The sequence below is a fragment of the Homalodisca vitripennis genome, chromosome 4 (assembly GCF_021130785.1).
Source record: "Homalodisca vitripennis isolate AUS2020 chromosome 4, UT_GWSS_2.1, whole genome shotgun sequence".
NCBI lineage: Eukaryota > Metazoa > Arthropoda > Insecta > Hemiptera > Cicadellidae > Homalodisca > Homalodisca vitripennis.
In genome coordinates, this window is record NC_060210.1 from 205,737,879 (window position 1) to 205,765,127 (window position 27,249).

Sequence of the window (27,249 nt, forward strand, 5' to 3'; positions counted from 1 at the left end):
AACTTCTATAATTCGAAATCTTCTTTAATTCGAATATTTATATTGGTCCCTAGCATTTTCTATATAAGTAATGCAAAAATATCGTGGTTAATTCGAAGTTTATTTTGGATAATTCGAACTTTTTACAGCGAACCCGCGAAAAGACGCTGCACTCTTTCTAATCGCAAGGCCATTGAACACAGATCTAGCCACCCTCCCGCCAGGCCGGCCGGCTCGGCCCCATCCTTCCCGCGCCTATTGTTTTGTAGACGTGACTTCGGTTGTCCAGCCTATGGACCAGGGGATCATAAAAAATCTAAAACAGTTTTTACAGACGTTTATTGGTTGAGTACATACTGACTGAAGATAGCGACGCCCTAAAAATCAAGTTAGACATTCTTCAAGCCTCTCGCATGTGCAAGAAAGCTTGGTACAAAGTAACGTCCGAAACGATCAAACATTGCTTTAAAAAAGCTGGTTTTGTAAAAAAAGGAGGACTACGGCGAAAAAACCAACGACATTATAGCGGAAGCGGTACCTTCAGTTGACGGCTGGAAGGACGTCATTACTGACCCTGCCATCTCGTTTGAAGATTTTGTCAACGTGGATGAAGATGTTGCAGTATGTGGTGAGATAACAGACGCGGAGATCATCGCTTACGTGCTCAACAATAAACAAGATGGCGACATGGCATCGGGTGACGAAGACGGCGAGTCATCAGTTGGGGCGGAAATTAACGTTCCGAGTGCGGCCGCCCATCACATCATGGAACTTAGACGTATTTTTGAAAGTAAAAATGACGTAAGTGAGTCTATTTTCAATTCATTGAATATGGCAGAATCTTTTGTCACTTCCGAAAGACTTAACTTTAGAAAACAAGTGAAGATTTCCGACTTCTTTCGAAAAAATTAAACTTATTTTCTTTTATTCAAAAACAAATAATGCAATTGTGTATTTTTTACATAATTCATGACTCAAATTTTGCACTGTTTTACTATAATTTGCTTGGTAGAAATGCACAGAAAATCATACATTTACAACCATTCATGTTATTTTCAATAAAGGTTTTCAGCAAAGATGTAAAGTGCCATTATTTTAAGCCTTTAATTCTTTACTTTTTTTAATTCGAATTTTTGGATAATTCGAATTTTTTTATTGGTACCTTGAGATTCGAATTATCCAAGTTCCACTGTATTATTACAATTTCAATAGACAATCGAATAAATTTATAATGAGGTCAAAAAAAGCTAAAACCATGGATTACTTCAGATTTAGTCCATGCTATAAGACAAAGAGATAAATTACGTAAATTAGTGAAAAAGCAACCACTTAATGTGGAGCTTAAAACCTGCTATGTCAACTGCAGGAACATTTTATGCAGAAATTTAAAGCAACTAAAAAAATATTATTTTTGTGATAAATTCGACCAAGCTAATGGGGATTTAAATATGTTTTAGGGGGTTTTAATTAAATTGAGTGGTAGAGGGGTTAACAAAGTTTCTTACCTAAATAAATATTTGCCAAATACCAAATTATTCAATGACAAAATTAAGCTTGAAGTAGCTAACGAATTTAATAAATTCTGTACTAATGTGGGTCAGAACTTGGCGAACTCTAATGGCTCAAATATAATAATTTTTTTCGAAGACAGATCTTATAGGCTTCATTCGACCTTTAAACTTACGCACTGTTACAAGAGGTTATACGTTACGTATCCAGATTGAGTGGAAATTTCGCTCTTGGGCACGATTCAATACCTGCAAGTATATTACAAAAAAAATCACATCATAATGTGAATGTGTCAAAACACATTAATTTTTTTTCAAATAAAATCCGCAAGTACATTTTTGCCTTCAGACAATTACGAGAAGTACTCACAGATAAGGAAATTAAAGTGGTCTATTTTGCTTTCGTTCAATATCAACTCTTTATTTCTTGAGCCATTAATTTTTGAACAAAAAACCATACTAAAAATAATGATTTTTAAGAGTACAACATATTCTTTAGAATTAATTTTCTTCGAGGAAGAGCTAATAACTAAGAAATTTGTTAATCAAAACCATTCTTACTTACTTATACATTAATTTTCATACTCTTTTAGCGTTGAGAACTTATACTCCTAACACACGGTACTCGCAACAAGTCGTCATTACTAATTGTTGAATAATGAACCCATCACGGTCCTTAGATATTCCAAACATGGCTTGCGATACACTGTTGAGTGATTCGCCCACTACTTTGAATCAAATCATCGAGTTTGTGATGCTTGTCGTCTGTGGCAGTGATCGGACGTCCACTGTGTGTTCCATCAACAGAGGCTTTATGGTTTTTGTTGTACCAGGCTCACAACCACGAAATTGTATCACCCATCGATTGATAATTGATCTATTTAAATGACAATGGTTTCAGTAGGATTCAATGACAGCAGTTGTTCACATCTAATCCATCTGCATGGTTATGCTGCCAACAATATAATGGATTGACACAAGGTTTCCAAACTGCATATGAGTGTAGAGGAGGAATGGTAGTTTCAAATGCTATGGTTTCAGTAGGATTCAATGACAGCAGTTGTTCACATCTAATCCATCTGCATGGTTATGCTGCTAACAATATAATGGATTGACACAAGGTTTCCAAACTGCATATGAGTGTAGAGGAGGAATGGTAGTTTCAAATGCTATGGTTTCAGTAGGATTCAATGACAGCAGTTGTTCACATCTAATCCATCTGCATGGTTATGCTGCTAACAATATAATGGATTGACACAAGGTTTCCAAACTGCATATGAGTGTAGAGGAGGAATGGTAGTTTCAAATGCTATGGTTTCAGTAGGATTCAATGACAGCAGTTGTTCACATCTAATCCATCTGCATGGTTATGCTGCTAACAATATAATGGATTGACACAAGGTTTCCAAACTGCATATGAGTGTAGAGGAGGAATGGTAGTTTCAAATGCTATGGTTTCAGTAGGATTCAATGACAGCAGTTGTTCACATCTAATCCATCTGCATGGTTATGCTGCTAACAATATAATGGATTGACACAAGGTTTCCAAACTGCATATGAGTGTAGAGGAGGAATGGTAGTTTCAAATGCTACCAGGCTCGCTTCTATAACTCATTTCAATCACGTTTTACAAGAATGTGTGTATTATTTTTTTAAAGAGAGAGAGAGCAATATGACGCAAGCTTGACACGTCCCAGATGCTACATCAGCACATTCCAGCTTGTTTACTGTGCAGCTGCTCTACGTGTGGAGAGTTTCCAGACTTACTGGTGACAGACCTGGACTACAATTCATATGTTAAATTAAATCATATCTTCTCCACCTGTATTGCTTAACCTAATATGACTGACTTTTTTCTTTTGAGGGAGAGGCAGTAAAATGCTTTTGCGCACACAGGTGGCCAGCTTGTATTGTGGGACTCCTACTTACGTAGAATATCCACTAAAAACCTCCTCTACTCTTAGGATTTTAGCCTGGAAACCGCTTATCGCTTTAAACTTCGGGCTAGGCCTAATTTTGGCTTACGCCCAGAGGGCTCGCACCTATCTAGCCGTTCGGATCTTGGATCTGTCCTGCGTTCCGGTCCAGAACACTCTCTTTGGCGCGGAGTATACCCTGTGGAAAGCTGGACCAGCAGCACCACTACTCCTCGCCCTCCCAACATCCGGTCACAGACCGTATCCACCGAAAGTTTGAGTCACTTCAAGGTGGGGCCTTTCCCAACGCGGGCAGCGGAAGAAAGTGTGTTCTGCGTCGTCGGGAACGCCTGAGCAATAAATGCAATCCGGCGAAACGGCCTTGCCCATTCGGTGTAGGTACGACCGGAATTAGCCGTGACCACTAAACAACATTGTGAGGTAGTAATCTACCTCGCCATGCCGCCTTTCTACCCACGGTTGGATTTGTTTGATAAGTCTGGTAGTCCAACGTCCACGGGTGTTTTGTTGCCAGCTGTTTTGCCATTGCTGGTACGTACGAGAGCGCTCCTTCCAAAAGCTTGACTGGGATGACTCCAGCAATAACCAGGACGGCAGTCTCAGACACTGTACGGTAGGCGGAACACACCCGGAGCACCGCTTGACGATGTACCCGGGCGGTTCGTATCCGATAAAATTCAATATTTAGTGCGTCTGCCCACACCTCAGCCCCGTAAAGGAGCACGAACTGGACTGTAGACATTAACAGTCTTCTCCTGCTGGACTTGGGACCGCCGACGTTGGCCATTAGCCTGCTAAGATGAGTTACCATCTTAGAGGCCTTGTCCGCTGTACGGAAAATCTGGTCCCTCCAAGTCAGCTTATTGTCCACCAAGACGCCACGGTATTTTGCGGCTCGCGTGGTCTGGACCATTGTTGATATTCCAGCGGCGTGGGACTTCCCGAGATACAGATCCTCGGAATTGGGTGGTGTCATTATTAAGGACGTCGAAAAGAATATACTGGTGGTCGCTTCCCACGAAATCCTCCAGTACTCTCCAACCAGAGATCCTAGCCAGCAAGGACTCAGACGCGAGAGTTATGTTGGGGATCGTACCCCTCTGCCCGGAACGTCGGAAGGTAGGTGTGTTACCCTCGTTCAGAACGATAAGCCCGGCCCTGGCAGCAAAGTCCAGGATATACTTCCCCCGGGAGTTAGTAGAGGGCATTCCCCACTCGACAGCCCTCGCGTAAAAATCTCCGCCTATGATGATGTGTTCAGTGGGGTGTCAAGCACACGCTCTTCCAAACGATCGATTTTGCTTCGGAAGTCCTTAGTGTGTGGCCTCGTTGGGAGTGAGGTAGCAACTAAAAAGCGTCACGTCCCTACACTTTACCCAGGTAAAACCGCGGCCACATCCATGACTCCGCACCGGCGTTTCTGCATTGTTGCGTGCCTACAATGCAGCAGTACCGAGACTGTCGGGACTTGGGTGTATGTCTCTATTCCGATACTGCTCGCTAACTAAAGCGCATCAACACCGTGTTCCTGGGCAACCTGGTTCAAAAGAGCATCAGCTGTTCTGGATCTCTGGAGGTTGTACTCGCATCTACGAGACTTTCTTCTTTACCTTTTCAAGTGCAGCTTTGGAATTGCAGCAGAGGAAGCAGCAGGACTTATCGCAACCCTTCCTCTTGTGGTCGTTTCCGCCACACCGATGACAGTTTTTACTCCGGTCGGGCCCCTTGCAGTTTCTGGAGGAATGACCGTACCCGTGGCAACGGAAGCACCTCGAGACGACCACCCCTCCGTCTGTGCCGGCAGTTTACCCAACCGACCTTCAGGTGCTGGAGGCTCAGCAGCTTATTGGCGAGCTTGTCACTTAATTCAACAACCGCTGCTGGCTCCGGTTTGGTTTTGCCAACCACACCTTAAGGCCCGCTTCATTTCCTTTAACTTCGGGAACAGCGTTCACAATAGATTGGATCACCCCCTCTTCCGTGGAGAGCCCGTCGAGGTCCCGGATTTCAACCGAGGATTTCGGGTCCAACTCCCGGATGGCTCTCTCCCAGGGCTGCCTTCAAAGAGGCTGCAAAATTGGCCTTGTCTACAGAATTTCCCAGTTCCAGGAGAACATCTCCGTTCTGAATCCGTTTGATAGACTTTACCACAGTCACCATATCCTCCGACTTGGCTTTGGTCTTTAAGTCTCCCAGGACTTCAGCAAAAGATCGCCCCCCAAGGGCTTGATCAGAATTGCCTCTGACCTGTGTTTTCTTGGCCTGGGTCTCTTGCGCGCTGATGGGGGTTTCTCCCTTTGCGCCTCCCTTACCGGAGTGTGCGGAAGAGCTCCTACCACTTTTTCTTTACAGGCTGCCTTCACTCGCCTCATCTGCCGCCTTTCCTTCTAAGAGAGTCGTTTCCTCCACTCCCCGTCACCAGATGGCTTATAATCAGGAGGTAATTCCCTCTCGAAGGCACCCTGGGGCCTGGTCAGCCCTCTTGGAGACTACTCATCTTTTACAACATACATTTGTAATATTTATACTGCAATAAATTATGAAGTAATATCTAGAAAACTATTTTAGTAGGCTAATAAAAAATAAGACTTTTAGTAATAGTATATTTTTATTTCTTACTTTCATGAAATGTTTTTTAATGCCTTACTTTGGGATATATTTACTAATTATCTTGATTTATTCAATAAACATTTCTTTTAGGAACTACGGAACTTAAAAGTTGGTTTTTTTACAACAAAAGTTAATAATTGTAAAATTAGCTTTTGTAATTTTTCTTCTGTGTAAGACAAAAATTTTAAAACTATTTATAAAAAAATACATTCAATTTTTCTTGCAGAAAAAAACAATATACAAGTATATGTTTAAAAACAATAAGCCTGAGAATGATTTAAAAGAACCTGTCTTAATCAGCTAAAATAGGCCTGCCAGCAAAGGAATAATTGATCGCCTGATCTAGGGTTAATCTTATACATGTTTTACAAAGAATTAAACATTAATTCATCAAATGTGAGTTTAACCAAGTATAATCTAATGAGACCGGGCAATCTCTGAAAAGAACTGAAGAATATCTTCTATGGAGAAGTCTAACGTAATCATAGAGCCAGGGTAACATCGTTGGATCAGGTTCTCAATATACTTGTACTGTTGGATGAACTCTTCTTGCATTGCTCTCCACACCACCTGAAAAAGTGTGATAGAAATTATCTTATTAATTAAATTAATTCATGCTCTTTTTTGTTCTCTTAGGACTAGAAGCTTAGACATTTTTATTTAGAGTCCTAAAAGGACCTTTGTGCTGTTTCCAGGATATTCTGAAAGGGTAAGGTTGGGGGTAGGGGCCACCTCCAGTCAAAATCCACTAGGAAGGATTTTGGGCATTAATCTGTCATGTTTCCGTGGAAGAAGGGAAGTCAGTTCTGAACCAGTCTCTTCAGTTAAAGCAGGCAGGGGGTGACATGCCCTTATGTCTAGGCTAGCAACAGCCCTTAACACTTGTGGAGCCCTACTAACTCCAACAGTCATCTCCCGCAGTAGACTAGACCTATTGATCTAACCTTGCACTCCAGAATCTCAACATTTCCGGTTAGTGATGTACCGCTCCTGGACATCCACAAGGATGCCCAGATTTAAGTGACACATCCGTTTTTGCTGTACCCAGTGTAAGTTTATCTGGAAAGTATAAACCAGCCAAAAGTGAATGCTCCTGGAGAATGCATGCTCTTTCTTTTAAGTTCATTTTTGACAACAGAAAGATTGTCCATTGTTAAGTGACCCTGTACGCATCACCATATTCTGATATCATGTGTTTATTTTAACATAACTTGTTTGGTTAGTTTATCCACCTGAGAAGGAGATAAAATTGCAGATCTAGGAAATTAGTTTAATTAATTTTTTTGTATCAATGAACAATGGCTAATTTATTTAAAAAATTAACTTCTATTTCATGCTACTGAAAATCATAAGGATCTGTTACACAAAACAGTTCCAATATATATTAAACACTTTGACCCTTAAAACACGTCATTGTATTTCACCCTTCTCCAACATTAGAGAGTTATGGAAAATACTGTATATGTTAAATAAACCTTCATGTTTTCATTTGTACTTTATTTCTTACACATATTACACCATAAAAGATTACCCTTTAAACTGTAAACTGGTCATCTTAAATCACCCTTTGCACATTATCACAGAGATATTGAAAAGATATGTTAATCAAATCTCCATAGGGTTTTATTTGTATTTCTTATACATCATATTTTGATCTCATAAACATCAAGTTTAGGAAGATCACCACAATATAGGTACTTTGCATTAGTTACTGTTACAATTGTCAAGACTCCACCTGAACATTTCCAGGTGGGTATACAATTGGTAGTCATGTAGCCATCTTGTCATAGTCCTTTTTCTATGTTTGATATCATTGATAATCTTCAGCTCTTCTGGTAGGTCATTGTGAATTGGTTCATATGAAAGATGATGCAGGTAAATACATTACCTGCTAGAGCATGGCTGCTGCCCTGATAGAGCATGAATGAGTGTCAGTTTCTCGTGGCATAGCAATAATTGAAGCATGAAGAATTGTCTCCTAGATGATGCAGGTAAAGCATAGCTGGCTGCTGCCCTGATAGAGCATGAATGGGTGTCAGTTTCTCGTGGCATAGCAATAATTGAAGCATGAAGAATTGTCTCCTAGATGATGCAGGTAAAGCATAGCTGGCTGCTGCCCTGATAGAGCATGAATGGGTGTCAGTTTCTCGTGGCATAGCAATTCTTGAAGCATGACAAATTATCTTCAAGATGTACTCGTATAGTGAAACTATTGTGATCATTTTAATTTCTATAAATGCTTCACAACAGAATTCCAAAAGTTCCAACTTTTTTTCCCCTTGTGACAAGATGAGAACGCTATGGAAAGGCTAAGTTAGTTATATCTCTACAAAATCACTTGTATTTCTCATATAAAATATGACACTAACTTTGTATCTTTTCATACAAGTCCTCTTTTCTTCTCTACATTATCTTGCATAATTGTAGTAAGTAATGGTGATTAACCCTGGAACTGGCAATCAATCAACATCATGATGCAGATCTGACACAAACGTGTTTTCATAGTTCATATAGTATATAAATCAACATTACAACCACTATTTATGTACCATTTCAAACATAGCTTTTTTAGGCTCTCATTTCAATAATGTCCCAAAACCTAGGCATTGACAGTGACACCTAGGTTTCCGATAATGCTGTCTAGAACCCCAAGCTAAAGCAATATTTCAGCAAAAGTTAAACATTAGTATTTATTTATTGTACAAAATTAATACAATCAGTGAAATATTTGCATATCAAAATTTACATAAGAAGAAACTTTTGATTTTTTAAAAACCTGTCGCTCTCACCACTTTGTGTCTATGCACATTATTCTCTAAATGTTGGTATATTTTGGAAAAAATATGTAGTATAAAACTTATATTTTTTGCTAATTCTTGAAAATGATTGTTAACTATAGTAGCAAATTTAGGTACATGAAGAGATAGATATACTGGTTGTTAGTCTATCAGATCGTCTTAACCGGGAAAGTTTTATAGTCACGTTTAGTATCCTACTCTGGCTGGGGTGATACTCTAAGAAAGTGTGAAGCACACAATGTTCAACTGAGCACGCTGTGACACAATGACAGCTGGAATCTCCTGTCTATCTGTGTCTGAAGAGATGAAACAGCTTCACTAAGTGGAGTGTCTACGTTTAGTATCCTACTCTGGCTGAGGTGATACTCTAAGAAAGTGTGAAGCACACAATGTTCAACTGAGCACGCTGTGACACAGTGACAGCTGGAATCTCCTGTCTATCTGTGTCTGAAGAGATGAAACAGCTTCACTAAGTGGAGCGTCTACGTTTAGTATCCTACTCTGGCTGGGGTGATACTCTAAGAAAGTGTGAAGCACACAATGTTCAACTGAGCACGCTGTGACACAGTGACAGCTGGAATCTCCTGTCTATCTGTGTCTGAAGAGATGAAACAGCTTCACTAAGTGGAGTGTCTACGTTTAGTATCCTACTCTGGCTGGGGTGATACTCTACGAAAGTGTGAAGCACACAATGTTCAACTGAGCACGCTGTGACACAGTGACAGCTGGAATCTCCTGTCTATCTGTGTCTGAAGAGATGAAACAGCTTCACTAAGTGGAGTGTCTACGTTTAGTATCCTACTCTGGCTGGGGTGATACTCTAAGAAAGTGTGAAGCACACAATGTTCAACTGAGCACGCTGTGACACAGTGACAGCTGGAATCTCCTGTCTATCTGTGTCTGAAGAGATGAAACAGCTTCACTAAGTGGAGTGTCTACGTTTAGTATCCTACTCTGGCTGAGGTGATACTCTAAGAAAGTGTGAAGCACACAATGTTCAACTGAGCACGCTGTGACACAGTGACAGCTGGAATCTCCTGTCTATCTGTGTCTGAAGAGATGAAACAGCTTCACTAAGTGGAGTGTCTACGTTTAGTATCCTACTCTGGCTGGGGTGATACTCTAAGAAAGTGTGAAGCACACAATGTTCAACTGAGCACGCTGTGACACAGTGACAGCTGGAATCTCCTGTCTATCTGTGTCTGAAGAGATGAAACAGCTTCACTAAGGGGAGTGTCTACGTTTAGTATCCTACTCTGGCTGGGGTGATACTCTACGAAAGTGTGAAGCACACAATGTTCAACTGAGCACGCTGTGACACAGTGACAGCTGGAATCTCCTGTCTATGTGTCTGAAGAGATGAAACAGCTTCACTAAGTGGAGTGTCTACGTTTAGTATCCTACTCTGGCTGGGGTGATACTCTACGAAAGTGTGAAGCACACAATGTTCAACTGAGCACGCTGTGACACAGTGACAGCTGGAATCTCCTGTCTATCTGTGTCTGAAGAGATGAAACAGCTTCACTAAGTGGAGTGTCTACGTTTAGTATCCTACTCTGGCTGGGGTGATACTCTACGAAAGTGTGAAGCACACAATGTTCAACTGAGCACGCTGTGACACAGTGACAGCTGGAATCTCCTGTCTATCTGTGTCTGAAGAGATGAAACAGCTTCACTAAGCGGAGCGTCTACGTTTAGTATCCTACTCTGGCTGGGGTGATACTCTACGAAAGTGTGAAGCACACAATGTTCAACTGAGCACGCTGTGACACAGTGACAGCTGGAATCTCCTGTCTATCTGTGTCTGAAGAGATGAAACAGCTTCACTAAGTGGAGCGTCTACGTTTTAGTATCCTACTCTGGCTGGGGTGATACTCTACGAAAGTGTGAAGCACACAATGTTCAACTGAGCACGCTGTGACACAGTGACAGCTGGAATCTCCTGTCTATCTGTGTCTGAAGAGATGAAACAGCTTCACTAAGTGGAGCGTCTACGTTTAGTATCCTACTCTGGCTGGGGTGATACTCTACGAAAGTGTGAAGCACACAATGTTCAACTGAGCACACTGTGACACAGTGACAGCTGGAATCTCCTGTCTATCTGTGTCTGAAGAGATGAAACAGCTTCACTAAGTGGAGTGTCTACGTTTAGTATCCTACTCTGGCTGGGGTGATACTCTACGAAAGTGTGAAGCACACAATGTTCAACTGAGCACGCTGTGACACAGTGACAGCTGGAATCTCCTGTCTATCTGTGTCTGAAGAGATGAAACAGCTTCACTAAGTGGAGTGTCTACGTTTAGTATCCTACTCTGGCTGGGGTGATACTCTACGAAAGTGTGAAGCACACACTGTTCAACTGAGCACGCTGTGACACAGTGACAGCTGGAATCTCCTGTCTATCTGTGTCTGAAGAGATGAAACAGCTTCACTAAGTGGAGTGTCTACGTTTAGTATCCTACTCTGGCTGGGGTGATACTCTACGAAAGTGTGAAGCACACAATGTTCAACTGAGCACGCTGTGACACAGTGACAGCTGGAATCTCCTGTCTATCTGTGTCTGAAGAGATGAAACAGCTTCACTAAGTGGAGTGTCTACGTTTAGTATCCTACTCTGGCTGGGGTGATACTCTACGAAAGTGTGAAGCACACAATGTTCAACTGAGCACGCTGTGACACAGTGACAGCTGGAATCTCCTGTCTATCTGTGTCTGAAGAGATGAAACAGCTTCACTAAGTGGAGTGTCTACGTTTAGTATCCTACTCTGGCTGGGGTGATACTCTACGAAAGTGTGAAGCACACAATGTTCAACTGAGCACGCTGTGACACAGTGACAGCTGGAATCTCCTGTCTATCTGTGTCTGAAGAGATGAAACAGCTTCACTAAGTGGAGTGTCTACGTTTAGTATCCTACTCTGGCTGGGGTGATACTCTACGAAAGTGTGAAGCACACAATGTTCAACTGAGCACGCTGTGACACAGTGACAGCTGGAATCTCCTGTCTATCTGTGTCTGAAGAGATGAAACAGCTTCACTAAGTGGAGTGTCTACGTTTAGTATCCTACTCTGGCTGGGGTGATACTCTAAGAAAGTGTGAAGCACACAATGTTCAACTGAGCACGCTGTGACACAGTGACAGCTGGAATCTCCTGTCTATCTGTGTCTGAAGAGATGAAACAGCTTCACTAAGTGGAGTGTCTACGTTTAGTATCCTACTCTGGCTGAGGTGATACTCTAAGAAAGTGTGAAGCACACAATGTTCAACTGAGCACGCTGTGACACAGTGACAGCTGGAATCTCCTGTCTATCTGTGTCTGAAGAGATGAAACAGCTTCACTAAGTGGAGTGTCTACGTTTAGTATCCTACTCTGGCTGGGGTGATACTCTAAGAAAGTGTGAAGCACACAATGTTCAACTGAGCACGCTGTGACACAGTGACAGCTGGAATCTCCTGTCTATCTGTGTCTGAAGAGATGAAACAGCTTCACTAAGTGGAGCGTCTACGTTTAGTATCCTACTCTGGCTGGGGTGATACTCTAAGAAAGTGTGAAGCACACAATGTTCAACTGAGCACGCTGTGACACAGTGACAGCTGGAATCTCCTGGCTATCTGTGTCTGAAGAGATGAAACAGCTTCACTAAGTGGAGTGTCTACGTTTAGTATCCTACTCTGGCTGGGGTGATACTCTAAGAAAGTGTGAAGCACACAATGTTCAACTGAGCACGCTGTGACACAGTGACAGCTGGAATCTCCTGTCTATCTGTGTCTGAAGAGATGAAACAGCTTCACTAAGTGGAGTGTCTACGTTTAGTATCCTACTCTGGCTGGGGTGATACTCTACGAAAGTGTGAAGCACACAATGTTCAACTGAGCACGCTGTGACACAGTGACAGCTGGAATCTCCTGTCTATCTGTGTCTGAAGAGATGAAACAGCTTCACTAAGCGGAGCGTCTACGTTTAGTATCCTACTCTGGCTGAGGTGATACTCTAAGAAAGTGTGAAGCACACAATGTTCAACTGAGCACGCTGTGACACAGTGACAACTGGAATCTCCTGTCTATCTGTGTCTGAAGAGATGAAACAGCTTCACTAAGTGGAGTGTCTACGTTTAGTATCCTACTCTGGCTGGGGTGATACTCTAAGAAAGTGTGAAGCACACAATGTTCAACTGAGCACGCTGTGACACAGTGACAGCTGGAATCTCCTGTCTATCTGTGTCTGAAGAGATGAAACAGCTTCACTAAGGGGAGTGTCTACGTTTAGTATCCTACTCTGGCTGGGGTGATACTCTACGAAAGTGTGAAGCACACAATGTTCAACTGAGCACGCTGTGACACAGTGACAGCTGGAATCTCCTGTCTATGTGTCTGAAGAGATGAAACAGCTTCACTAAGTGGAGTGTCTACGTTTAGTATCCTACTCTGGCTGGGGTGATACTCTACGAAAGTGTGAAGCACACAATGTTCAACTGAGCACGCTGTGACACAGTGACAGCTGGAATCTCCTGTCTATCTGTGTCTGAAGAGATGAAACAGCTTCACTAAGTGGAGTGTCTACGTTTAGTATCCTACTCTGGCTGAGGTGATACTCTAAGAAAGTGTGAAGCACACAATGTTCAACTGAGCACGCTGTGACACAGTGACAGCTGGAATCTCCTGTCTATCTGTGTCTGAAGAGATGAAACAGCTTCACTAAGTGGAGTGTCTACGTTTAGTATCCTACTCTGGCTGGGGTGATACTCTACGAAAGTGTGAAGCACACAATGTTCAACTGAGCACGCTGTGACACAGTGACAGCTGGAATCTCCTGTCTATCTGTGTCTGAAGAGATGAAACAGCTTCACTAAGCGGAGCGTCTACGTTTAGTATCCTACTCTGGCTGGGGTGATACTCTACGAAAGTGTGAAGCACACAATGTTCAACTGAGCACGCTGTGACACAGTGACAGCTGGAATCTCCTGTCTATCTGTGTCTGAAGAGATGAAACAGCTTCACTAAGCGGAGCGTCTACGTTTAGTATCCTACTCTGGCTGGGGTGATACTCTACGAAAGTGTGAAGCACACAATGTTCAACTGAGCATGCTGTGACACAGTGACAGCTGGAATCTCCTGTCTATCTGTGTCTGAAGAGATGAAACAGCTTCACTAAGCGGAGCGTCTACGTTTAGTATCCTACTCTGGCTGGGGTGATACTCTACGAAAGTGTGAAGCACACAATGTTCAACTGAGCACGCTGTGACACAGTGACAGCTGGAATCTCCTGTCTATCTGTGTCTGAAGAGATGAAAACAGCTTCACTAAGTGGAGCGTCTACGTTTAGTATCCTACTCTGGCTGGGGTGATACTCTACGAAAGTGTGAAGCACACAATGTTCAACTGAGCATGCTGTGACACAGTGACAGCTGGAATCTCCTGTCTATCTGTGTCTGAAGAGATGAAACAGCTTCACTAAGCGGAGCGTCTACGTTTAGTATCCTACTCTGGCTGGGGTGATACTCTACGAAAGTGTGAAGCACACAATGTTCAACTGAGCACGCTGTGACACAGTGACAGCTGGAATCTCCTGTCTATCTGTGTCTGAAGAGATGAAACAGCTTCACTAAGTGGAGCGTCTACGTTTAGTATCCTACTCTGGCTGGGGTGATACTCTACGAAAGTGTGAAGCACACAATGTTCAACTGAGCACGCTGTGACACAGTGACAGCTGGAATCTCCTGTCTATCTGTGTCTGAAGAGATGAAACAGCTTCACTAAGTGGAGCGTCTACGTTTAGTATCCTACTCTGGCTGAGGTGATACTCTACGAAAGTGTGAAGCACACAATGTTCAACTGAGCACGCTGTGACACAGTGACAGCTGGAATCTCCTGTCTATCTGTGTCTGAAGAGATGAAACAGCTTCACTAAGTGGAGTGTCTGCTCCTATGCTCAGACTTCCTATGCTAAATTTACTAACTGGCCAAACTACTTGTGAAAGTGGTCAGTCGGTTTCCAAAGATGATGTTTATAAGTTTAAATTGATTGGAAAATAAATTAATTTATTCATATGTGGCATCATGTGTGAATATTTCCGATAAAGCCCTAAAAAATTAACTAAAACAGTAATAGATACTTGGTCCTGCAGCAATTGCATTACCAAAAGCCCCAATAATAGTAATCTGTCTGCTGAGTTAATTGACAACATGGACCACTATTGAAGGAAAAATTAAAAGAATAGAGATATTGAAGATGTGGACCAAGAAACATCCACAAACCTTGCAGTTGAAGCTGGAAATACATTATTACATGAGAATTCCAATTTAAAAGGAGAACTAAGATCCTGAGATCGGAAGGTTCATTAGCTAGCAAAGAGGATTTTATTGAGGAATTGGAGACAAAGGCAGATAGGTATAAAAGTATAATTAACGAGCTGCATCAGCGATAGAGGGCTTACAATCTCAATTGGAAAAGAAAAACTTCTGGACAACAAGACATTCAGAAACTTTATGAAGATAGTTTCTTTCACGTACCACCCAGCAACTACAAAATCCCTAAGAAGCCTAACTGTTCTTTACAAATGCACCTCTTGTTTGACGTATAATTGATTCTTAATGCAATATAAGATAATATTGTATACCTTGCTACAAATTGGAACCAAGTTATAGGATGATAACTAGCAGGATTAGACTTGTCACCCTTCTTGTAGGTAGGGGTTACTTTTACAACTTTCAAACACTTGGAAAAATACCTTGCTGAAGCATGGTATTGGATAAATATACTAAGGGTTCCAATATAAATAATGTGACCCTTTAAGATCTTATTGGAAAATCCTTATATGTCTTCACAAGAAGAACTCTTTTACACATTTTAAGACATCATATTCTGTAATGTTGCACCATCTAAAATTACAAGATACGTTATTATGAATAGATACAAGGTAAGGTACTGAACTAAAACACTTAAAGCTCCGTTCTCATAATTTTATGACATTATTATTCAAAAGATAAGCAGCATTAGTAAAATACTCATTCAATTATTTGGATTCATTATTTTTTGTTTCACCTCCTTTACCATTTGACAAGTTTTAGCTTTAATAATGTTCCATGCTGCTTTACACTTGTTATTAGACTTTTCAATATAGTTATTATTTGCTGCTATTTTTATCTGCTTTATTTTAAATCTATATGATGCTTGTACCACCACATATCTTAAACTTATTTTTCTCTCAATCATTATTACATTACTGAAACCTAGCATACAAAAACAACAAGTTCTCTCTTTATTTTTTAAGGACAGGAGTAAACCATCTGACTTTGTTTTCTTTTTAAAGATGTAGAGTCTAACATTTCAACAATAATTATGAGTATCTGATATTATGTTTATGAAATAACTAAACACTTTCTCTACATTACTAAAAGAACTTAGCTCTACCCAATCCAATAATACAAGATAAGCTTTAGATACAGCTATTGCACATGGTTTTACATTCCTAATACTACGATATATACCTTCTTTTTTGTTAACAAGTTTTTATTATTAAATGTAGCAATAACACTAGAATAGTCCGACAGGTGATCTTAAAAAGACTTCACAATTAGTTATATTTGACAACTCATTGGTTATGATGTTATCTAAACAGGCATTTGTTTCTTGTGTTTTCTTTATTTAGACAGTACAGATTATAAGATCGTAGAAGGTTCAGAAAAGTTTCACTTTTAATCATATTCTTTTTTTATGTTGATGTTAAAATCCCCTGCTATGATTATTGTACCAACATATTTATGTACTAAAAATGTAAGAAAACTGTCAAAAAGTTAAATGAACATCGCAAAATCTTAGTCCAGAGTTCGGTAAATGCTTACAATTACAGGTTATGTTAAAATCCCCTGCTATGATTATTGTACCAACATATTTATGTACTAAAAATGTAAGAAAACTGTCAAAAAGTTAAATAAACATCGCAACATCTTAGTCCAGAGTTCGGTAAATGCTTACAATTACAGGTTTAACACTCTGCAAGTAGACAGCTGATGCTTCAAACTCTTTCTACACGGAAATTCTCAACATTAATAATCTTATAATCTAATCCATTTTTCACAAACATACAACAGCCACCTTTGGTGAGTGGTGGTTTTCCACAGTAAGTAGCAGCTAAAGTGAACCCAGCCGGAACGTAGGGTTTCGTCCTGGCATAGCCAATGCTCATTAATACATAAAACATTACAGCTTAACTTATCTAACATTAAGTCTAAAGAAAATAATTTATTCCTAATTGATTGTAAATTAAGGTGAAATATACTCAAGACTTTGTTATTGAAGGCTGCAGCACCAATGGTGGGGGTCCTCTTGTGTCGACTTGCCATTTCCAAATTGATAGTTGTGTCTACTGGTAGAGGAAGGCACGTGCTCAAGTTGAAAGGGGCCAATCCCAGCTGCCTCACAAATCTTCCTTGCTTCCACCATGGTCACATTATTGTATGTCTCATTTAGTCCTTTGAGTTCTTCACTTATTTTTTTGGTCGCTAAATTCACACACGACCAGTCAACCAAATTGTACCTATTAGGTAAGTCTACTAAAATTATATGTTTATCACTGAACTTGTCAAGTGTCTCTTTAATTCTGGCCAGTGCGTCTCCTCCTTCATTTCTAGCAATGTCATTTTGTCCCAGACACAATCACTAGTACATCTTCCTTGTTAGTAAGTTCTTCTTTAATATCCCTTTCTTTTAAAACTTGTGAAGTTCGACCACCAGATACTGACATAAATTTCTCATTGTTATCCATTTTCTTCTTGGTAAGTTCATTTGTTTGTGCGTTCACATGCCATGAAAAGTCTCTTCAATGACTGTCAGCACATATCAAGATTTACTCTTCCATGAGTGTCCAGTCTGTCACAATCCACATGATCACTATCGTCTGACAGCATTTAAACCTGATAGACATTAACATTATGTTCTGCATTAGTGTTTAAAACAGAAGAACTAATTTTAAATTTTTGCCTCTTTTCACGAAGAAAAGTTGCATATAGTTTTGTTTGATTTGTAGAATCACGTCCTCTCTCAGTTGAAGGTACCTTTTTAAGGATAGGCTTAGTAGTGTCTAAGGGTAGGCTATATTGTTTACTTGTATAGGACTTTCTAGAAAAAGAGAAACACTCCTCTGGATATGTCATAGACTTGCTCCTTAATTTTTTAATTTCCTATTGAAGTTTAATCATTTCTTCTTCTTTTTGTAAGACAATAAACTCAAGTAGAGACTTCTGATTTTTTAAATTTGTATTTATTTGTTTGCCAGAAACAAATCTTGAAGCTGTTTCAACGTTGATTCGTCCCTTTAGATACAAGCATTTTGCACTTTCTTCGTGTTCCACCCCAGCCAGAGTAGGAGACTAAACTCGACTAAAAAACTTTTCTGGCTAAGACGATCTGACAGACTAACAACCAGTCTATCTCTTCATGAGTACCACCCCAGCCAGAGTAGGAGACTAAACTCGACTACAAAACTTTCCTGGCTAAGACGATCTGACAGACTAACAACCAGTCTATCTCTTCATGAGTACCACCCCAGCCAGAGTAGGGGACTAAACTCGACTACAAAACTTTCCTGGCTAAGACGATCTGACAGACTAACAACCAGTATATCTCTTCATGAGTACCACCCCAGCCAGAGTAGGAGACTAAACTCGACTACAAAACTTTCCTGGCTAAGACGATCTGACAGACTAACAACCAGTCTATCTCTTCATGAGTACCACCCCAGCCAGAGTAGGAGACTAAACTCGACTAAAAACTATCCTGGCTAAGACGATCTGACAGACTAACAACCAGTCTATCACTTCATGAGTACCACCCCAGCCAGAGTAGGAGACTAAACTCGACTACAAAACTTTCCTGGCTAAGACGATCTGACAGACTAACAACCAGTCTATCTCTTCATGAGTACAACCCCAGCCAGAGTAGGAGACTAAACTCGACTAAAAAACTTTCCTGGCTAAGACGATCTGACAGACTAACAACCAGTCTATCTCTTCATGAGTACCACCCCAGCCAGAGTAGGAGACTAAACTCGACTAAAAAACTTTCCTGGCTAAGACGATCTGACAGACTAACAACCAGTCTATCACTTCATGAGTACCACCCCAGCCAGAGTAGGAGACTAAACTCGACTACAAAACTTTCCTGGCTAAGACAATCTAACAGACTAACAACCAGTCTATCTCTTCATGACTACCATCACAGCCAGAGTAGGAGACTAAACTCAACTAAAAAACTTTCCTGGCTAAGACGATCTGACAGACTAACAACCAGTCTATCTCTTCAGGAGTACCACCCCAGCCAGTGTAGAAGACTAAACTCGACTACAAAAACTTTCCTGGCTAAGACGATCTGACAGACTAACAACCAGTCTATCTCTTCAGGAGTACCACCCCAGCCAGTGTAGAAGACTAAACTCAACTAAAAACCTTTCCTGGCTAAGACGATCTGACAGACTAACAACCAGTCTATCTCTTCATGAGTACCACCCCAGCCAGAGTAGGAGACTAAACTCAACTAAAAAACTTTCCTGGCTAAGACGATCTGATAGACTAACAACCAGTCTATCTCTTCATGAGTACCACCCCAGCCAGTATAGAAGACTAAACTCGACTACAAAACTTTCCTGGCTAAGACGATCTGACAGACTAACAACCAGTCTATCTCTTCATGAGTACCACCCCAGCCAGAGTAGGAGACTAAACTCAACTAAAAACCTTTCCTGGCTAAGACGATCTGACAGACTAACAACCAGTCTATCTCTTCATAAGTACCACCCCAGCCAGTGTAGGAGACTAAACTCAACTACAAAACTTTCTTGGCTAAGACGATCTGACAGACTAACAACCAGTCTATCTCTTCATGAGTACTACCCCAGCCAGAGTAGAAGACTAAACTCAACTACTAAACTTTCCTGGCTAAGACGATCTGACAGACTACAACCAGTCTATCTCTTCATGTGTACCACCCCAGCCAGTGTAGGAGACTAAACTCGACTACAAAACACTCTTGGCTAAGACGATGTGACAGACTAACAACCAGTCTATCTCTTCATGAGTACCACCCCAGCCAGAGTAGGAGACTAAACTCAACTACAAAACTTTCTTGGCTAAGACGATCTGACAGACTAACAACCAGTCTATCTCTTCATGAGTACCACCCCAGCCAGAGTAGGAGACTAAACTCAACTACTAAACTTTCCTGGCTAAGACGATCTGACAGACTAACAACCAGTCTATCTCTTCATGAGTACCACCCCAGCCAGTGTAGGAGACTAAACTCAACTACAAAACTTTCCTGGCTAAGACGATCTGACAGACTAACAACCAGTCTATCTCTTCATGAGTACCACCCCAGCCAGAGTAGGAGACTAAACTCAACTACAAAACTTTCTTGGCTAAGACGATCTGACAGACTAACAACCAGTCTATCTCTTCATGAGTACCACCCCAGCCAGTGTAGGAGACTAAACTCAACAACAAAACACTCTTGGCTAAGCGATCTGACAGACTAACAACCAGTCTATCTCTTCATGAGTACCACCCCAGCCATAGTAAGAGACTAAACTCAACTACAAAATTTAGGTCTAACCCATCACTTTTCAGAAATAAAACATTTAGAAATTGGTTATTAATTTAGTTATTGTTTTGTAGTGCAATATAATTATCTAAATGATGTTATATTTTGGAAACATTTAGTGCAAGAATTATATTTCTTAATAATTTTTGAAAATAATTGTGCCCATAGTAAATAGTTTTGGCTTTCGAGTACTATTTGTGGTTTTACAATATATTTAAGTTTTCTCCAAGAGGACCTGGATGCCATTGTATATTTTCTGAAATTAGATAAAAATGGAGAATAAATTGGCCCTCTGAGATTCTAATATTCATTATATCATCACAATTTACCAGGTTGCAGTTCCACAACGTAAAAAAAATAATATTCTTTTTTAGTTAAGTCATTATTATTTGATTATATGTATACTTAATGTTGTATACCATAATTATCTCAACGTTCTCCCGAAAAAAATAATGTATTACACATATAATGTTATAGAAAAAGGTTCTTTTTCATAAAGTTTAAAGTATGGGTACAAAACACTAAAAATGGCCTGCCATCTGAGGAAAAATGATACCAGTTCTAGGATTAATCATTGATAACTATTTCTTAACAATAATTCCTTGTATTAAATTACAAGAAATGCACACAAATGTAAATACAATAATGAGAGAACTTCTTTCAATGTTTATATTTAACAACTGACAGAATGTTATGCTGACAACTAACGTGGTGTAAATAAACATACACCCCTTGATACTATCCCTTGAGCAGTGAACTTAGCTATAGATTGAACATGTTTCTGAATCAAAACTGTCTTTTACAGTAGTGTTGACTGTGATAAGAGCAGGAGCGGGAATTTCAAGGTTTGAGATTTGGACTGCAGAGGTTTTCAGATGTAGAAATTTCATTATATTGAAGAATGAAAGCTGATTTTACACAATCTATTGAGACTTGGGTGACCACAAATTTTGAGAGTGATGGTTTTCCTATGCTGTTCAAGAATTTTAAAAGGTTCTTCATAATGTTGTAAACTTGCAGGACCATTCAAATCTTTTTTCTCAGTGTTTGAAGAGAAAATTTTATCGGGTGAATGCTGAATTTCTTCATATTCCAATTCAGCTGCAGATGCCTTAATCTATGTATTATAAGAATTTATGAAAACCTAATGGCAGTACGGTTTTTTTAATGTGCGCTTTATTTTGAACTACTGATCACTCAAATTGGTTACGACTGAGGAGACTTAGGCGCGGACATTCAACCTAAATTTTAGTTTTTTAAAAGGATTTTTTATGTAATGAAGGATGTAATGATTTTTTTTTTATGTCATCTGTACATCAGGCATCTCAAAAAGAGGTTTGTTTACATTCAGATTAATTTAACCTGTTCGTGTAAGTTTTAATGTAGCTGTAGGTCTCGCCACATTTCTTTAGTTGCTTTATAAATTTTTGTGTGTATTTTGTACTGTGAATTATGGATGTTGGAAAGAAAACTAAGGCACTCGAAAGGAATAGTGAAAAACGAAAATTGCAGAGTGAAGGAACTAATTTAATGACATATGGTATTTTAACCACAAGAAAAAGACAAGTCCCTAATTATGCTGGTTTAATGAAATCTGATCCTTCTTCTTCTAAAAGAAGCCGACTGGTAACTTTACCAGCTAATCCTAATTTAATGATGTGTGGTTCTTCAATCATCAACAATTTTGACTTCAGACGAACATGACTCTAGATTCCAGGAGTCAAGTCTGAGACAGCGTCAGATACCAGATGCTGCAATAAAAAGGAAGGTGAACTGGAGCTAAAGTTAAAATTCAATTGAATCAATCCTTCTTACCACAGCTACGTTATATGAATTTTGAAGTGATTCCCATTATGGATGATGGTAACTTTTATCTCGGACAATCTCTCATTGTTTATTTGGAATTGAAGATAGACACCATGGGGTCTGTTTTACTGCTATTGGCTACATTGCTAAGAAGTGGTGTGCATTTAAAAATTTCATAGTTGGGGATGAAATGTATGGGTAAAATATTAAAAATTATAATGATTATAAACATGTAATGAGCTCCAATGGCCCAATGGTCAGTATGCAGGAAATGCTGAGCTTAGGAGCATGAGCATGAGGAGTGAGCTACTTCCAAATTGTTTGTTTAGAGTTTATCAGGAAAACGATGACATAATTGCTAATTATGGTTTTGGAGGGACTATTCATGACTTGATATTCTCTGGAAACTGAGATAATAGGCATTACAGTGTCCTGGAGGTTAGTTCTAGAACACATAAGAGGGAAACACTTGATACAAGTTCTGTAGTTGTTGATCCTGAAATTAAGAGGACTAAAGGCAATGCCACTCTGACTGGCCGCCGTGAGGTAAAGGCCAAAGCCCAAAAAAGAGCAAGAGAGCAGAGTATTTAGTAGCAGTAAGAAGTTTAAATTTACTTCAAGGTGTGCAGTTTCTGATGCTACTCCAGATCTCAGTCCTTACTCTGTACGTGGCCCTGAGGGAGTTTGAAATACAGTGCTGAGCAATACTAACAAACAGAATGCAGCTAGAAAGTTCAGTCAAACTTCCACCTTCTACTACACTAGAAGAAATGTACTCGTAAGATTTGTTCTCTGGTAAATATGAAAGATCTAAAACTTTCAGACACAATATTCACCAATATAATAATGCAATGTCATTTGTTTCATTTGGTGCAAAAGTTGATTTACCACCTAACTGTGGTCCTTATTCCTTTAGAATCCATGGCATGGGTTATCACAGAATTTTCTCCACTATATACTGATGATTCCCAAAGTACTTCATATGGTCAGTTATATATTCTTGATTTTACCAAAGCCAATAAAATGAGAATGTCACTTGATGATAACAAAGGTTTGGCCAAACAGACACATACCAACTTGAGTGATCTGCTTAGTAAATTCAATCCTTGAGTCAGTTCATACGAAACGATACATCAGAAAATTGAAGAGGAAAAAGCCTTGCACTTAAAGAAAATTGTTCACCAATAATTTTTGTTGTGCGATTCTACTATAAAAACCATCTGCAGATCAGCGGTGTTAAAATGATCCTTCAACTTCTGAAATTGCTACAGTGTTTGAAACAGCTGATGGAGCACCTCCTTCTCATAGACGTATAACTGACTGTTTATGAAAGAGCAGATGCTTTACAAAATATAGATTATGATAGTATACACTGTGACCCTGTGTGCTACGCTTTGGTTTGGCCATGAGGTAAAACAGGTTGGCACATAGATATGCCAATTCAAGATGTGCATCAAACTAAAATACGAAAGACTGTTACTATGCGATAATAAGTTTGATATAGAATTGCAGTCCGAGAAAATGGTCCTGCAGGTGACATCAATCCAGTAATAAATATTGAAAACTTACTCCGCAACTTTTTGTAGACGATTACTGCTGTATTGAAGCTTACAAACATAGGCTTCACAACATTTACTTGCAATCCTACATGGTCTGAAATAACTGATAGCATTCATTCTTGGGAGACACCAAATAAGTCAGACATTGTAGTACGTGTTTTTCAAGCTAAAGTGGAAGGACTAATATGACTAATTTGTAAGGTGGAGATCTTTGCATTTTTAAAAGTGTTTTTGTACACTGTGGAATAAGCAGTGGGTGATGGAGCAAAAGAAAGCTGACGGCACCTGGCTTCCGGACAGTGAATGGAGGAGGCAAAAGGACAAGAAGTCAGCCAACAAAAGAAAAGACTGAGGAAGCAGAGGGAGTTAAAACCGGGGGGGAATCGTAGGTGCTGACTCTACTCCAAGTGGGAAAAGAGGGTGCTCGGGTGGTTCTTCGGCGGAAAAGCCCCTTCCGAAGAGGTGCCCGATCGCACCTCCAGAGCAGTTAGAGCAGACAGGCAATCAAAACAATCCCTCAGCGAAGGAGGGAGTGGGAGAAACATTTAAGGCCATAGTATTAACGTCCGCGTATGCCGCGACGGCCTCAAATCCCGTCAAACTACCAGACACGCATCCGTGTCCGCGGCCAACGCCACGTCTTTCTAGGAGGGTGGAAGCTCAGTACACAATAAAATGTCATTACTCACCCTTATGATTGTAGTTCACATTGCAGCTATATGTGTCCTGAGTAACTCGCAAAAATTTTGTAACTGTAGCACAAATAGTTTTTGAGTTATGAAGGAGACGGTAATGTAAAACACAGGTTTCGGAAAATCGCTGTCAAATTTTTTTTTAACACTAATATTTACATTAAAATTGTTTAAAATTATAATGTAGCATATCTAAACAGCAGCATATCTAACACCTTCTCTTTCTGTTCTTTTTCAATTCTCAGCTTCCTTCTTGTTCTTCTTACTTCCAGTGTTCCCAATTTTGCCTTTTTCTCCGAGTATCCCACTCTCAAGATGTCAAAATTTTCCATTGCGCTTTCAAATTATTTTCCAGGGACTATTTTTAAGACCTCTAGGACCTTATATTTGGCTGTATTTCCTTCATTAAATGCCAGTGCAGCTTCATAGGCAGCCATTTCAACAATTTTTTTTCTAGCAAATCCTCTTTTAGGACATATGAATCGGGTCATGCTAAAAGGGGATCAGTCTTCAAGGAACAGTTTTCGGAAAACTAAAAAAAAAAACTGTGTTCTGAGTACAAAAATAATTCAAGAGCATTTATTTTTTTAATATACAACATCAGACCATACATAATTAAATCAAACCATGTAAAAGGCAGAAAAACAATTTTTACATACTAAAAATAAATTATATAAAGTGCTGTAGTGGGCCAAATATAAAGTTTGCTGTACCACTCTTCAAATTCTATGGGGATGTACGGTCTTACAAGGCTCTGTACTTATGACACATTCAAATTTTCATCTTTATGCTGATGATTTGCAAATATACGTTCACTGTTTACCAAACGTACTAGCCACTCTTGTGTCACTACTCAACTTGGATATTGAAGCCATTAACTTTTGGGCAACACAACAAGGACTGAAACTAAATGAGAACAAAACGCAAGCAATGATAATTGGTAACTCTAGAATGATAAACCGAATTAATTTTGATACCGCACTGAAACTTAAACCTAACAGTAATGAACTAAATTACCAAAACAAACAAAATCTCGGACTAACTATGGATAGAAATCTCAAATGGACTGACCAAGTTACAATAACGTGCAGAAGAGTCTTGGCTGGCATCCACGGTTTGAAGACGTCAAGAGCACATTACACAATATTTTCAGCAATTGTCACTCATAAAACTTCATCAACTACGTAATTTCCAAATTCTTTCTATTCCACATTTAATGATCAAAACCAAGTATCGTTTCTATTTCCGATCATTTCAACTTTATCTCTGATATTAGTGAACGACCTACTAGAAGGGGAGTCTTATTACTATTAATTCCAATTCATCGTTCAACAATTTTTAACAAGTCCTTTACTGTCCAGGCTTGTCGCCTTTGGAACGTAAATCACATGTATTGAGGACCGTGCTCGTTTCGGGGCGGGGGTCAGGGGCTTGCTGCTGGGGGGCCTGTGGGGTTTACGGGTGGTTCTCCTTATTTATCATTAAATGTATAAAGTTTTTCTGTTGTATTTTAAGTATTCTTTTAAATATGTAGATTTTTACTTTAAGATAATTTAATTTTGTATAGGTTAAGTATTTTTGTTTTTTTCTATTTAAAGAACAAGTTTACAATTTACCACAATTATATTAAACTATTGTAAATTTACTGTATACAATATGAGGTTGAGTGGTAGAGAGGGCTTGATAGCCCTAACTCAGGCTCTTTAATAAAGACATTTTTCATTTCATTTTCATTACAATTGTGTTATAAATATAGAAACCACTGTATAGAATATATTACAGTTCTGCCTTCAAGGTACAAACATATTCGTACATGTCCATGTCCAAACAACTCAATCCACAATGGGTTAATATCTACCAAACATCATATTGATTAATGAAAGAATATCTCAAGTACCTGAAGGAGGTTTTCTTCTTCACACAAGTGCTTCTCAACCTTCTTGTAGAGATCATTAAGACCTTTCCTCACCTCCCTCCCAGGGTATTCTCGAATCACCTTTCTCAATTCTTGCTTGCTGAAGGCCATCTGGTAGCTGATCTCCGACTCCTTTACTCCCTGAGCTACCTTTACTTGGACCCCGTCAAAAAATTGCTACAACATACCAATTATTGTTAATTTTTGGATTTCAAATTTAATTTCAGTTTTAAACTCATAAATTATACACATACACTAATTTGTAATATTAAATGAATTTCATAATGCAGACAATCTTACTATACCCTATATTCTCGTACAAACAAGAAACATTTATTGGGTGAGCATTAGTGACCATTTTTACATTGTTCTTAACCCTTAATAGGGTGCACACTCCACCCATCATCACCCATCTTATCTATCCCCTACCACTCCCCAACACACTCCTGGAGGGAGTAGCTAGTTTGCCACATAGCTCTGGCTTCTTCAAATATTTTTATTCCGAGGGGTATTAGAAAAGTAAGGTTCCCTATGCCGCAGAGACAGAATGAGATATGTTGGGGGAAATCTGAAAACACTGTCTTACTCATCAGCTGTCCCTCTCTCTATCCATACCACTCGCGCCTCGCTACGTCCAACAGTGCTGGCCTAGCTGCCTTCGAAGATGGAGCTCCCTATCGTTGTTACTGCCAGATGTGAAATTCGTGCTGTGATACGGTTTTTAAATGCAAAACAGATTTCACCTATTGAAATTCATCGTCAAATAATCAAAGTTTATGAGGAAAAACTGCATATCTGTTCAACACGTTCGGGAATGGTGTAGAGAATTCAGTGAAGGCTGCATGAAAATTCA

At 39.7% G+C, this 27,249-nt stretch overlaps 2 protein-coding genes across 2 annotated transcripts in view; both read right to left on the reverse strand.

The window, feature by feature from the left end:
• Positions 1-3,827: 3,827 nt before the first annotated feature.
• LOC124361395 lies at positions 3,828-4,400 on the reverse strand. The gene has a single exon (XM_046815443.1). The coding sequence runs from the start codon at positions 4,398-4,400 to the stop codon at positions 3,828-3,830; it is 573 nt and encodes a 190-aa protein (XP_046671399.1).
• A 1,613-nt stretch (positions 4,401-6,013) lies between these two features.
• LOC124361396 (exocyst complex component 1-like) overlaps positions 6,014-27,249 on the reverse strand; it is a 72,991-nt gene continuing 51,755 nt past the window's right edge. The window contains exons 10-11 of the mRNA XM_046815444.1: positions 26,379-26,573; positions 6,014-6,604 (exon numbers count right to left, since the gene is read on the reverse strand). Of these exons, the coding sequence (XP_046671400.1) occupies positions 6,452-6,604; positions 26,379-26,573 (348 nt within the window). The 3' untranslated portion in view covers positions 6,014-6,451. The remainder of the gene's footprint in view (positions 6,605-26,378; positions 26,574-27,249) is intronic.